General features: G+C 41.6%; 1 protein-coding gene across 1 annotated transcript in view; it reads right to left on the minus strand.

The window, feature by feature from the left end:
* The window catches only part of WNK4 (WNK lysine deficient protein kinase 4), a 348,601-nt gene that overhangs the window by 49,933 nt on the left and 284,033 nt on the right, over positions 1 to 14,635 (minus strand). Inside the window, exon 15 of the mRNA XM_077459518.1 lies at positions 8,941 to 9,851. Coding sequence (XP_077315644.1) covers positions 8,941 to 9,851 — 911 coding nt within the window. The remainder of the gene's footprint in view (positions 1 to 8,940; positions 9,852 to 14,635) is intronic.

Below are 14,635 nucleotides of genomic sequence, written 5' to 3' on the forward strand. Positions count from 1 at the left end.
CGGACACAATCCGTCAGACTAAATCTGACGGACAAAATCCGACGGATTTGGTTGGCAGAATCTCCGACCGTGTGTACAGGGGCTTAGTGTTACTAAACCTTGGACTCTGCATTCACTATTTCTGGTCTCCTACAGTACACAGAACATGACAATTATTTTAGTAAATATAAACTGCTAAATACCTTTTCTCATCAGCAATATATAAGTCTTGTGATTTCTATCAGTGTCTGGTTAAAGCTTGAAGGGGGAGTTTTCATTCTCCTCCGACCGTCCTATAAGGCTGCAGGACCTGTGCCGATCACATACACCCTCCCCCAAAAACAAAACTCTAGCAATACACACCAGACTGAGCATGTGCAGAGTAACTCCAAACGATCTGTACTATCAGCAAATGGATTGGGGACAGTGGAAGAAGGGGAGGATCGGAAAATGCAAGATCAAACAGGCTTTTTATACAATGCAGATGATTAACCCCATAGCATCTACAGTGAGTATAACAAGCATGCTTTACTGCATATACAGACTGATTTTACTATTGTGGGTTTAGTAACACTTTAACTGTGTACATTACATACTTACTCCTTTACTTATTCCGGACCTTTGCACTCTGTACATGATATACTCCTGACCCCTGCACCATATACACTATGCTGTGTATTACATACACAACCTCTGTGCTATATATATTTTAATTATATATATTACAAACACCCAATCACATCACTCTTATGGGTTCCCAAGGGTGCACATAGTCTTTCACAATGCTAGAAAAGCCCTTGTGTATGGATATATGTACACATTTGCATACATATATGCTTTTTAGAAAAAAAAGCTCCAACTTTGCTGCAGAAATGGGGTCACCTGTATTGCATGTGAACTAAAAAAGTATAAACCATGATCAAACTGACTTTTAAAAAGGCTTCATTACAGAAGGTAGGTATTAGCATTATGAACATAATAGAACTTTTTATTTAAAAAGTCAGCAATCCAATTAAAGTTTAAGTATAGTTAAACATATTTTTGGGGTAACAGCTGCAGTCACATAACTTAACAGTAATGAAGTGTATACTGCGTTCTACGGGCTGATGGTTACAGTAGAAACCTGGTTTATAGCTTTTAGTGTAACATTGCATTTGGCGGCACAGTGGTGTAGTGGTTAGCACTCTCACCTAGCAGTAAAAAGGGTCATTGTTTCTATTCCCAACCACGGCACTACCTGCCTGGAGTTTGCATGTTTTCCCTGTGCCTGTGTGGGTTTCCTCTGGGTACTCTGGTTTCCTCCCACGCTCCAAAGACATGCTGGTAGGTTAATTGGCTTCTGTCCAAAATTGGCCCTAGTATATTAATGGGGACCTTGGATTGTGGGCTCCTTGAAGGTAGGGACCAATGTGAGTGTGTGATGTACAATGTACAGGGATAGGGACAATTGTAGACATTCACTCAGGTTGAACTGGATGGACTGGTGTCTTTATTCAACCTTAATAACTATGTAACTATTGCAGTACATTGAAAAGGGTTCTGATGGAGGTCTGCTTCTTTATTCCCTCTCCTCCATTGACAAAAGTCCTTGCATTGCTATCACAAAATATAGCACATTCTGGCAATAGGGAAAGTGCATAGGAATGGCAGAATCCTCTCCCTATTGTGTTAGCTGTCACCATTGGTGGCCTGTCCATTAGGGGCACTGCCCCCTCTCTACTCGCCATCCCCCCATATGGTAAGGGATAGCTTCATGCATACCAAACCATACCGTGACCACCCCCTATTCATGCGCCTGACCCCTTTCAGGGCACTGGTCGGCATACTGTTTGCCACCCCCCCAAATTTTTTTTCCACCAGCCGCCACTCAAGTAACACTCTAATGTATTCCCCTCCACTCCTGCCCTGGCAACTATATAAATAGTTATGTAGAGAGGTGAAGGGAGGGGTGATGGAGGGTGTAAGAGGAGTTGGGTGACACCCTAATTTAGGGGAATCCCCAGAGGACTTATATTGCATCTCTCATTCCACATATATAAGTGTGAATCACCATACCGAAGAACCAAAATATGCAAAGAAAATTGAGAAGAGTTTCCAGATGGTCAGTATATTGTGACCCCAGGCAGTATGCTATCGGAAAGGATTATGTTTATTGGACTCAAAAAGTCATTTACAACAGAAAAAAATAAATAAATAATAAACCTCCACCTGACACCGCAATAACAACGTTGCTATTGAATCATTTAAAATGTAGCACATACAAAGCCGATGTGCCTAAACTCAGGGGAGCGGGTGAACATATCCTCTGTCTATGATGTGTGTGAAAAATCAATCAAAGGTTTGCTCAGTTGAGCAATATCAATCCCCATTCGCAGGGATAGTGGATCAAATTGCATCACACATAGACAGTGAGAGACCGGCTCAAGAAAGTGTGAATACAGTGGCAGATTGGGATCAATGAGATCGTCTGGTGAGTGCTGGTACATAGCAAACCAATCCCCCTTGTTTGGAATGGGGTTGATGGAGGACCTTGGCCAACAAGGCAGTAATTATGTACTACCAGAAGAGGAGAGGGCTAGGGTATGCGAGAGCGTGGTTGTGCCGGAGAATTGACACTTCTGGAGTAGCCAAATTTTCTAGCAAGTGAATTAAAAAAAAATTACAGTAAAAAAATGCTGCATCTTTAAAAATTTTATTTTAGGGCTACTTTAATTACAATGGCACACCATAACCCATTGTAACCAACCAAGACCAGCTTACAATATTTTAGCTATGTGGAACTAAAACACCTATTGGATTCTACAGGTTTGAGTTCAAGATAGATGGCAGGCATGTTAGTCATCCATTGGCTTCTTATAAAGTATATATCTCACAGACTCTGGTGAAAGCATCTCTGTACCTGAATGGAATACATGGTAGACAATTAAGTATTTTACGCACAAATGGAGGAGCCGTTGCCTTTGGACATGTCCTCCTGGGAGTTTTGTTAGCACTTCCAGGGCAGTGATATTGGGCACATTTATGGTGCCATGATTAATACTCCATATAATAGCTGAAGAGAGTGCACTGAAGGCCATGGCTGGGAACAATTGATGTGCCATTTTTAAAGGAAAAATCTATTTGATTCTCTCTTTGTAAAGATAATTTGTTCTTATAAGTAAAGTTCTTTTGCATAATCCAATCATTTGGACATCACATTTTAAATAGCACCAAAAAAGCTCTTGTAATGCTGGGTACACACAACTTTCCATCAGAATAAACTCCGAAGGTCTTTCTGACGGAGTTCCGATGAAGTTCCAACCGAATGGACTTGCTCACACACGATCACATCAAAGTCCGTTTGTTTCTAACGCGATGATGTACAACGGGACTAGAAAAGGAATTTCAATAGCCAGTAGCAAATAGCTGCCCTTGCGTGATATTTGGTCCATCGGACCAGCACTCAGACAAACTATTTTTCCGATAGAAATTGATTCCATCAGAAAGATTTAAAACATGTTCTATTTCTAGGTCCGTCTGAATTTTTGAAGAAAAAAGTCTGCTGCAGCCCACACACGGAATAAATCTATATATAGTTGTGGCCCCTCCATGGCAAATTAAGAAACATCCCGGTTTGAGTATACTAATGTGGATTAGCCTGTGAAGAGAGTACAAAGTTTTCGGCAGTGGCGGCTGATGCTCCATGTTTTGGGGGGCGGCAAACAAACTGTCTGCCACCCCCCCCATTTGGTCGGTCGATCAGTCAAAGGACAAACCCCCCGTCGCTCATTCGTCAGCCCACCAGCTCCACACTTACCCCATCTAGGTCGTGAGCAGCTCTTCCTCCTCCTCGATGCCTTCCTCCTTGGCAGGCAATACAATCAATTCTCCTCTCAGCCAATCAGGTCTTAAGACGTGCTTCCGGATTGGCTGGGAGGAGAATCAGGAAGACAATAGCGAATATTAATTTGCTATTGTCACACAACTGGGTGTGCTCATGGCACAGTGCTCTGCGCCCTGATCCCACTCTTTTTTAAAGCCAATTAGAGCCTCAGGCTCTGATCATGTGCTTAAAAAAAAAAAAACCCATTGAAATCCATGCGTCTGGCACCCTGCATGTAGATTAGGGGCCGGGCACATGGATTAGGGGGGCGGCGTCCCTGAGCCCCTTATGGACGGGCTGTCCCACTGGTTTCCTGGTAAAAGAATTATGATAGTCATGCATCTATAAGAAGTTATAGTGCCCTATCAGTATAACTGGAATGTTTTCCTTCTTGCATTTTTGGTGTTGTTTCTGCAGGATGATACCGACTACTAGATCTTGTGTCTGGATTGGATGTTATTTTTAGCCTTTTATCTGCTGAGAGGAGGTGTTGAAAGGTTTTAAATAGGTAAACCCTGCCGCTCACCTGCCTTGGATGAGGCAGCACGTTCAAAAAGACTGTAAATGGTAGCTTCTGAGCTGAGATGGTATGTGTATTGTCCCTCTTGCATCTCTAAAAATATGTCCGTCTCCACAGTAACACAATACAGAAGAAGGCATGGTAAATCAGTAATTTGGGGAAAAAAATCAGCTGAAGGGAACCTAGAGGCCTTATGGGCAACTAGTTATTTGTCCTCTGCCTACCTACCACAGCTCCCAGAGTTATGTCCCTCCTTATGTCAATAATTTCTTTTTCATTTTTAATTACATTTTTATAACATTTTTTTACAAAAAGCTTTATAAAACTAAGAGCACACATTACATAACATGTGTGCTTGATTACATTTTTATGTGCCAAATAAAAAATTTAAAAAAAATAAACAATACAAAACACAAAAGAACATACACACATCACTTCTCTAACATATGCCTTTTAGTTAAAAAACAAACAAAAAATTTAATAATGTTGCTCAGGAAACAAGAGGCATACAGTCATGGACAAAAATACTGGCATCGCTGCATTTCTGTCAGATAATGCACCACTTGGTCCAGAAAATTGTTGCAATTACAAATGTTTAGGCATTCACATGTTTATTTCTTTTGTTTGTATTGGTATTGCACAAACAAGTAGAGAACTCCAAAAATTGACTGGACAAAATTATTGGCAACCTCAATTTAATATTTGGTAACACACACCTTGGAAAAAATAACTGAAATCAATCGCTTCCTGTAACCATCAATTACACCTCTTTACTGGAATCTTGGACCACTCTTCTCCACCAACTGCTCCATGTCTCTCAGATTGGAAGGGTTCATTTGCTCAACTGCTGTCAAGTGGTCAAGATCTCTGGAGATGGCCTCGTAACTTTGAGATTGTCAATGTTTTCCACAATTTTTGTTCTCAAATCCTCTGACAATTATTTGCTGCTCTTTCTCTTCTCCATGCTCCGTGTGGCACATAGAGACACATAACAGAAAGGTTGAGTAAATTTTTCACCATTTAAACTGGTTGCCGGTGTGATATTGATATTGATATTATATCTATATTGTCAGCACCTGTTAATTATTACAGGTGAGTTTAATTACAAATCACAGGAGCATCACAAACTTGGAATGCAATTATTTCTTACAATTTTGAGAAGGTGCCAATAATTTTGTCCACTCCATTTTTGGAATTTTGTGTGGAATGTGTCAGAGTTAGTTGCTTTTTTTCACTTTTTTTGTGTCATACCAATACAAACAAATTAAACAAACATGAAAAATACCTAAACATTTGTAATTGCAACAATTCTCTGGGTGAAGTGGTGCATTATCTGACAGAAATGCAGAGGTGCCAATATTTTTGCCCATGACTGTACCTGTGAAACTATAACCATATACTGGGCTTTATATTCTCTGTAGGCCTTGTAGGATGTCCCTTCCCCTTTAACTGTACAACCTGTTTAGTTGGAGAGTGAGGTATTCTCCATAGTTAGGAATGGGATGGGTTAGCTACAGTGTACTGGTGGTCCTGAAAATGATTCAGAATGTAGCAGGAGAGCTGTTGTTGGCTTTCCCCTTTGGATAGAGGCCTAGTCAGGAACTGAGAACTGTGACCCTAGCATAGGAATTGAGCAGAAGACACAATATCACCTTGCTTGAATTTATTGAAGAGCTTCCCTAATAGAGGACTGTTATCATCTGTATGGGCTATTTGGATACTGCTTATAAAACATATGAATTTGCATTGATGCCACTGTTGTGGACTGTTTTCACTTACTTAAAATAAAGAGATTCAGTGCAACAAGCAGCCTCCATGTTGTGTGATGTAAGAGACTAAAGCCCGTACACGATCGGAAATCCCACCAGAAAAAGTCCAATGGAGCTTTTGGTCGGATATTTTGATCATGTGTATGCTCCATTAGACCTTTTCTGGCGGAATTCCTGCCAGCAAAAGATTGAGAGCAGGTTCTCAATTTTTCGAATGGAAATTCTGATCGTCTGTAGCAATACCGACCCGCAAAATTCCTACACATGATTGGAAACAATTCGACGCATGCTCGGAAGCATTGAACTTAATTTTCTCGGCCTGTCGTAGTGTTGTACGTCACCACGTTCTTGACGGTCAAAAGTTCAGAGAACTTTTGTGTGACTGTGTGTATGCAAGCCAAGCTTGAGTGGAATTCCGTTGAAAAAACCATCCAAGATTTTTCCGACGGAAATTCCACTAGTTTGTACGGGGCATAAAAGTGTGAATCATAATGCACAGCCAATATCTGGGGGATGGAGCATTTATGAGTAACTAGTGAAAGCATGATCAGCCTATGAGCTGGTGGTGGTTAGGCAAAGAAACCACTTTCTTGGCCGTGAGAGAGGACCCCCCCCCCATCCGTGAGACATGTGTCAGATGACCCAGACCCCCATGTCTCCTGGGCCCCTGGTGTTTGGCTATACTTCTAGAGCCATAATCTGAACAACAATTGTATTGCAGGACCCTGTGTGATGTGTGCTCAAGTTGTTTGGGGGTTGTTTTGGACTTGTGGATCAGGGGGGTGAAGTGTCTCAAACTGCCATCCGTGCACAGATTTGGCAGGCAGTCAGGACTGCCAAATCTGCAAAGGAAACTGTCTATGAAAGCAAACTGTCTATGGAATGAACTTGACTGCATCTGTCACAAAGGACTGAAGGAGTCCCATTGCTCAGGTATACTCCAAATTTTACCTTGGTTGGTTTAGCATAAATATAATTCATACTGTACTGTGTATAAATGCTGTATATGAACCCCTGACACACAGGGCTCCATATCTTTATTCATATGCTATAATATGATCAATTCACTTAAACCAGTAGAACAATGCTTTTTGAATGGCATTGGTTTACTTTCACACACTTACAACTATGTATATTTAAAGCAATTCTACAAAAAAAAAAATGTACGTATTTTAAAAATACTGCAACGCATCCCTGACTCCCAAAGCAGCGTATTTATCAAGAGCATTCACCCATCAGCTCATGCAAAGATGTAAATAATAAAGTGCATTTGCTGATCTGATTTACCAGCAGATTTACCAGGTTTGGTCCTATTCCCCAAACCTCTGGATCTCTTTGTCTTTGGGGGAAAATCTAGGTCCCAGCAACATTTGCTGTATTTACCAGATTTCATTTATACGGTCTAATCCTGTTGTTGACCTTCTCAACATAAGAAAGGCAAATTGCTTCTGCATCTTCACTTCCCAACGCTCATTAATTCAACATGATGCTCACAAATTAAACCTTTAGCCATAAAATCCTTTGCCACTGCAACCAGCCCAGATGCATATTCTAAATACCATGAATCTGCAGGGCAAGTGGTCAGCGAATGCTAGCAAATGCAGGCAAAGATGGGCATGATGTGCCTACATTTGCTTACTCTTGATATATATTGCCCTTAATTAATGAAGCAAGAATGCAGATATAAACCATGCAACCTGCACCAAGCCAGCTTTAAAGTAAATATTTTAGTTAAGGCTTGGCATAATATATAGTTATCGTATGTACCATATAGGATCATTTGATTAGTAGCAGAGAATCCCTTTTAGGATTGTCAGTTAGTCGCAAGGCTCAGTCATGCGCATAGCTATTTAACATCATATCTAAGCAAAATGTCTATCATAACGTAAGGAAGGAAGCAGTAGTCAACTCTGAACTATGTTTCAACGGTTCTACTGTCTGCTTATTGTAACATTACTGCCAATAAAAGACAGCCATAGTGAAGCAGTATTTGCCTCCATCTACAACAATGATTCCTACTTCAAGTCTGTACCTAATGAATAACACCAACCTCTGAATGTGAAATCAAACACAGCAGTACTATACACAGAAAAACAGTTTTGTTATAAACAAAGGTTCAGTTCTGGCAAGCTCCAAAATATATCTACATATTGTTCTCAGATCCCCAAAGGGATAAATGCATTTATGGATACTTAAAAATAACACTCATCAACCACTAAAGTCCAGTGTATAACCACCATACTGAACGACTCCACAAGTTCCCACACACACACACAACCTGCCATATATAAGTAAGAACAATGCAAGGAACCTGGTAAGGGCTCTCAAAAGCAATTTTCTGCAAAGGCTTTTTTTACTGTGTACATTTTGGGATAGATGCAGGAGCAGTTTTCAGTAGATTAAAAAATATTGTCTTAATTTATGATTTTGGTCCAAAGAATTCCATTTACAGACTGTGTGAACTATAATTGGCTTTTGGGTGGGAATCCCCTAGCCATCCAATTTTATCCAAATAAGCCCACACAGTTAATTTTTAATTTGTATTAGCTGGACTTTGTACATGTGTAGAAGTCAAAAGTAAGTGTGCCTGTATAAAATTTTGTAAAAAATACTTAAAGCAAGATGGTTCGCATTAAAATAAAGTTTAAGAAAAGTTAAACTTTATTTTGTTTTGCGGCCTCCATCCTAAACTAAGGATTGATTTGTTTAGAGTACCTGCCTGGAACTGAACCTATTTATCACACGACTGCAAGACATGGGTCCAGAAATAATGTCTGATACCACCTCACATATTAAAAGCTTATGCTTACAGATTGGTTCATGGTCTGTCCCACCACACATCCAGTAGTTTCCAAACTCTGATTTCCAGTTGGAGCTGAAGATGTCTCACTGAAGCTTCCTATACCTGGCTGCAGTTCTGGTAAGTTCGTCACAAGGCCAGGAGAAGATGGAATTTCCATCTGTTGGGGAAGCTTCATAGGGTATCCTGGTATGTTGGTAGGTGGCACTTGGTGAGGGAACATTCTGCTGTCTGGTACTGAATCTGGGTTCACAAAGGCCTGAGAGAAAGTGTCTCTCATATTAGAAAAAGTTTGCCCCGGTATATTTTGAAGAAACATTCCGCTGCTATTGGTTGATCCAGGATATAGATAAGGGCACTGTCCTTGAAAGTCCTTGACTGGACTTTGAGGTTGAGAATAACTTGTTGGATACATCAGAGGGGGCTGAGCATGTCCAGACATTGGCTGGGAAAAGATAGTTCCTCCATGAGGGATTCCTTGAGGCTGTGTGGTAGCTGTTGATGCCACTGGTAACAAAGTCTGAGCCATGCTCATAGCCAAAGATAAGACATTAGCCAAAGAAAACATGGGTGTGGTTGGAGACCACTGGGTAGCTGGTGGGACATTAGAAACCAAACCACTATTCATATTTTGTGGTACCATCCCATTTTGCATCATTTGTTGCAAGGTATTCCCATGATTAACAGGAGGAGTCATCATGCTGGGAAGCAATGTATTTGGAGGGTTCACATGTCCTACTGAAGATGAAGGCATCATATGTGGTGGCAGGGAGGAGAGGTAGCTACCGCTATGCGCTGAACTGAAAGCTGCAGGTGGGAAGGTGTGGGAAGATGGCATGGAAAAGCTTGTTGAAAATGGTACAGCAGGATTAGATGTAGTTTCAAAAGACGGCCACGTTCTACTTGCAGCCACTGGAGAACCTGAGAAACAGACCAAAAATAGAAGTTAAAATAAAGAATATCAAGGAACATGGTGACACTAAACTTATCTATCACTCAGAAGTATGCAATATCACATTTAAGACCAGCAAATTATTACAATACTAATGCTAAAAAATGTAGATCAAGTGATAAACACTGTGTCTGATTTACAGTAAAGCATGTCCATATTGCATAGTAAATTTCCCATCGCAAGGGAGTTTTCACTTACCTTGGTAAACACAGTGAAAACTAACTTTGCAAAAAAAAAATACCTGGTCACTTGCAAGGGAAAACATTTTTTTTTTGCTTAAGTATGCTTGGATGATTGAAGTCAGCCTAGCTACGCAGATTCACCTCATTCACTTAACTTAAAGGGAACATGCTTTACTCCTCAAGTATACCAGCCACAATGTATCTCTTAGTTGAAAAGGTTAATGCTTAAGGAGTAGGGATGTGCTTGAGGTTCGAATCGAACGTAGGAACGCCTCGAACACCGGTGTCCGCCCGTTCGCCGAACATAGAATATTATGGGGCATTTGTGGGAAATTCGAGTGCCATGGAACGCCCCATAATGCACTAAATATGTGAAAAAAGTGAGCTGCGCTAAAAAAACTCTAAACAGAAAAAATGAATCTAATCACAAAGATTCATCAATAATCACAAGAAAAAAATATTAGTGACAAAAAGGGATACACATAATTGAATTATATCAGTGAATAATCTTTTCACCATATAAGTGACAAAAAAATTGTTTTTAAATCAGTGCCCATAATATGATTAGCATAAATTGCATACCCCTTATATATAAATCACATAAATAATCAGTATTAAAGAAAATAAACCAACACACCCCCAAATTAGTTGTAATGAATGAACAGAAAAAACCAACAAAAAACAGTATTGAGTTAAAGAAAAAAAGAAAAAAATCCCAGAAAAAATGTCCAAAGAGCAGTGTTGATTCTTCCAAAGTGAAAATATGGAGTTAACACCCACAATGTTCTGTGTTAAAGAAAATCCAAACAATCCTCCACCAGTGAGAAGAGGGGCCGCTCCTTTGGGAGGTTGGCGTTCTGACGTCTCCGCGTTCTACGCCCAGCTAGGAAGTGCGGGCGGCATACGAGTCCCGGACCGGCTCGTTTTTCTTATTATACGATCGTATTCTTCTGTGTACATGTGAGTGCAATACTGTTTATTTTTTAATTTCATTAAACTAAGAGGTTTTACGCTATGCGAGTGCCTTTCTGATTTTCTATATGATCCACAATACCCTCGTTCCTTGTCTGGAGGCTTTGTATCAGAGATAAAGGCTGTGTGACTCCTGTGACGGTTCATCCAGAACTTCTGTGCTTTTGCCCTGTTGATCTCATTGACACTGAGATCTATAATTTTGGTAAGCGGCCCCTCTTCTCACTGGTGGAGGATTGTTTGGATTTTCTTTAACACAGAACATTGTGGGTGTTAACTCCATATTTTCACTTTGGAAGAATCAACACTGCTCTTTGGACTTTTTTTCTGGGATTTTTTTCTTTTTTTCTTTAACTCAATACTCTTTTTTGTTGTTTTTTTCTGTTCATTCATTACAACTAATTTGGGGGTGTGTTGGTTTATTTTCTTTAATACTGATTATTTATGTGATTTATCTGACCCCTTTACATTACACAGCCCTTGTACCTATGGATCCCTTTACATTACACAGCACCCTGAACCTCTGGACCCCTTTACATTACACAGCCCTTGTACCTCTGGACCCCTTTACATTACACAGCACCCTGCACCTCTGTACCCCTTTACATTACACAGCCCCTCACAGCTCTGGACCCTCTGCATGTTACACAGACCCCCTACAGTGCAGACCACCCTCCCTACCATACAGACCCCCATCTACAGTGTAGACCCACCTACAGTACAGACCCCCCCTACAGTGCAGACCCTCCTACAGTACAGACCCCTCCCCCTACAGCGCAGACCCCCCTACAGTACAGACTCCCCTACAGTACAGAATCCTCACCTACAGTACAGACCCCCTACAGTGCCGAATCTTCCCCTACAGTACAGACCCCCCCCTATAGTGCAGGACCCCTCCTACAGTGCAGGACCACTTCTACAGTGCAGGACCCCCCCTACAGTGCAGGACCCCCCTACAGTGCAGGACCCCTTCTACAGTGCAGGACCCCCTACAGTGCAGGACCCCCCTACAGTGCAGACCCCCCTACAGTGCAGGACCACCCTACAGTGCAGACCCCCCTACAGTGCAGACCCCCCTACAGTGCAGAACCCACCACAGTAAAGAACCCCCCTACAGTGCACAGCCTCCCCTAAGGACCCATAGTGTACCTCGAGCCCAAGGCAGCGGCATTGCAGGGGGGAGGTGCGAGCAGCACCCGAGTGGAGTGTCACCTGTCGGCTCAGTGATCCGGGACCCGGCGCAATAATCCCCTTCTCTCTGTGGTCACGTGACTCACGTCGTGCCGTTCTGATCAGTCTCGGGCAGCGGCTGTCACTCACAGCCAAGCAGAGTGAAGCCACCTCCCCCTCCTTGTCTACACAGTGCTGTGCATGGAGGAGGGGGAGGCGGCTTCACTCTGCTCGGCTGTGAGTGACAGCCGCTGCCCGAGACTGATCAGAAAGGCAGCGCGACGCGACCACAGAGAGAAGGGGATTATTGCGCCGGGTCCCAGATCACTGAGCCGGCAGATGTCACTCTCCACTCGAGTGCTGCTCGCACCCCCCCCCCCTGCAATGCCGCCCACTGCCAGTGCCTCGGGTTCTCTCTGTGTGGGCTGCGAACCCGTGGCACGGCGCTGTCCCCTCTTTCGTTGTGGAGGGGGGGCACTGGCCTGACACCCCCCCAGTGTGTGGCACCCGGGGCGGCCCGCCCCCCCACTTAGTCCGCCACTGAATCCATATGTTACCTTGTTCTATATCACTTGCTTTTATCGCTGCAGTCTTTGGTTTTCATTTCATGTTTAGATAATTTTAGTGCGGTATAGCACCCTTTTTTACAGAGAAAATATTGGAGTATTGATTATCACTGTTTTCTAATACCATTATTTATTGCTGATTTTGTGGATTACCGGGTTTACTAATTTACCAGCATAGAACTCCATTCTATTCTTCTACAGCCTGGTGAACATGTTGTGGTTTATTTACTAAAGGCAAATATACTGTTCACTTTGCAAGTGCAGTTGCTCCAGATAATACGTGAAGCTCTGCTGCCTTCCATCTCAGAGCTGTTTCCAGTGTTGAGGGAGAACAGAAAAGCAAATATACGAAGTGGCTCCTGCAAGGGTAGAGCTACATTTAATGCTCGCACACTTCAAACTTCAACATTATCTGTCTACAATTATTTTTTATAGCACAGGTACCTTTAACCCTCTGTGTGTATACATTTGCTATGCAAATGTTCTCTATGTAATATATATAATATATATATATTGCCATGGGTGTAATATATAAACTATATAAGATTTTAAAAAATCAAACATTAAGCCAAACCAATTGGTAATCATCTTTCAATACTATGAATACAATAACCTGAAGCCTAATTTGTTATGCCGCGTACACACAACCGGACTTTCTGGCAGACTAGGTCCGACGGTTCATCCAACGGACTTTCGGCGGAGTTTCGATGGACTTTCGGACGAACTGACTTGGCCAGACATGAAGGGACTAAGTCGGTTTGTAAGTTCGTTAGTTTTGAACGTGATGACATAAACGGGACTAAACAAGGAAGTTCAATAGCCGGTAGCCAATAGCTTCCCTTGCGTCGTATTTGGTCTGTCGGACCAGCACATAGACAAAAGTTTTTCCCGATTTTAGTCTGTTCAAATTGAGTTCGTCAGATAGATTTGAAACATGTTCTATTTCTAGGTCCGTCTGATTTATTTTTCAAAAAAGGATCAGACTAGTCCACACACGATCGGATTGTCCGACGGACTAATCCCTTTGGACCTACTCTGCTGGAAAGTCCGGTCGTGTGTATGCAGCATTACAGGAAAAATGGTTGGGTGTTTCCTGTGTCTTAAAGGGAAACTATAATGGTTTTGAATCAGTTTTATTTTATTTAAAACTAATGTATAATATTGCAGGATTCCCAAAGTACTGTGATTTTCTAAAGGGAGAGCTCACCAAAAAGTATTTCCCTTAAGAAACAGGAATTCGTTTTTTACATGCCTAGCCAACAGCAGTAAAAATGAATTCAGCTTATTGAGTAAAGATTCTCAATTCTTTCAGGAAATCAGCCACTCTGTTAATTATTGATCAGTTATTAAATCTGCTTAGAAGGAAGCTGAAATAGATTTTTTTTCAACAGAGCAGAAATGATTATTTGAGCCAAAATCTGGATCCTGCTGTTTGCATATTTATTTATATATTTTTAAAATATAAATAATCTGTTCAGCTGTCTTTATTTAATTTAAACCGTGTGCAATTCGACACTTAACAGGCCAAAAAAAGTCTGGTTTGGTGAATTAAATAGAAAAATTGGTTCCCCAGTAAGACTGGCCTATTTGTGTGTAAAATCTTCATAAAAGGCACTGAGTGTTATGGCATGCTGGAAGCTAAGTCAAGAAAATGCTTTACCTATAAGGTATTTTTCACACAGGAGTACTTAAAGGGATTGTAAGGGTATTTTTTTTTTTTTTTAAAAATAACAAACATGTTACCTCCACTGTGCAGCTCGTTTTGCACAGAATGGCCCCAAAACTGGTCTTCTGGGGTCCCTCAGTGGCTGTCTCGGCCTCCTCCCGCAGGTACTTCTCACGTTCATGCGCGCTCCCGTGATA

This window comes from Lithobates pipiens, unplaced genomic scaffold (genome assembly GCF_037356315.1).
Source record: "Lithobates pipiens isolate NorthernLeopardFrog02 unplaced genomic scaffold, aLitPip1_a1.2 Scaffold_28, whole genome shotgun sequence".
Lineage (NCBI taxonomy): Eukaryota > Metazoa > Chordata > Amphibia > Anura > Ranidae > Lithobates > Lithobates pipiens.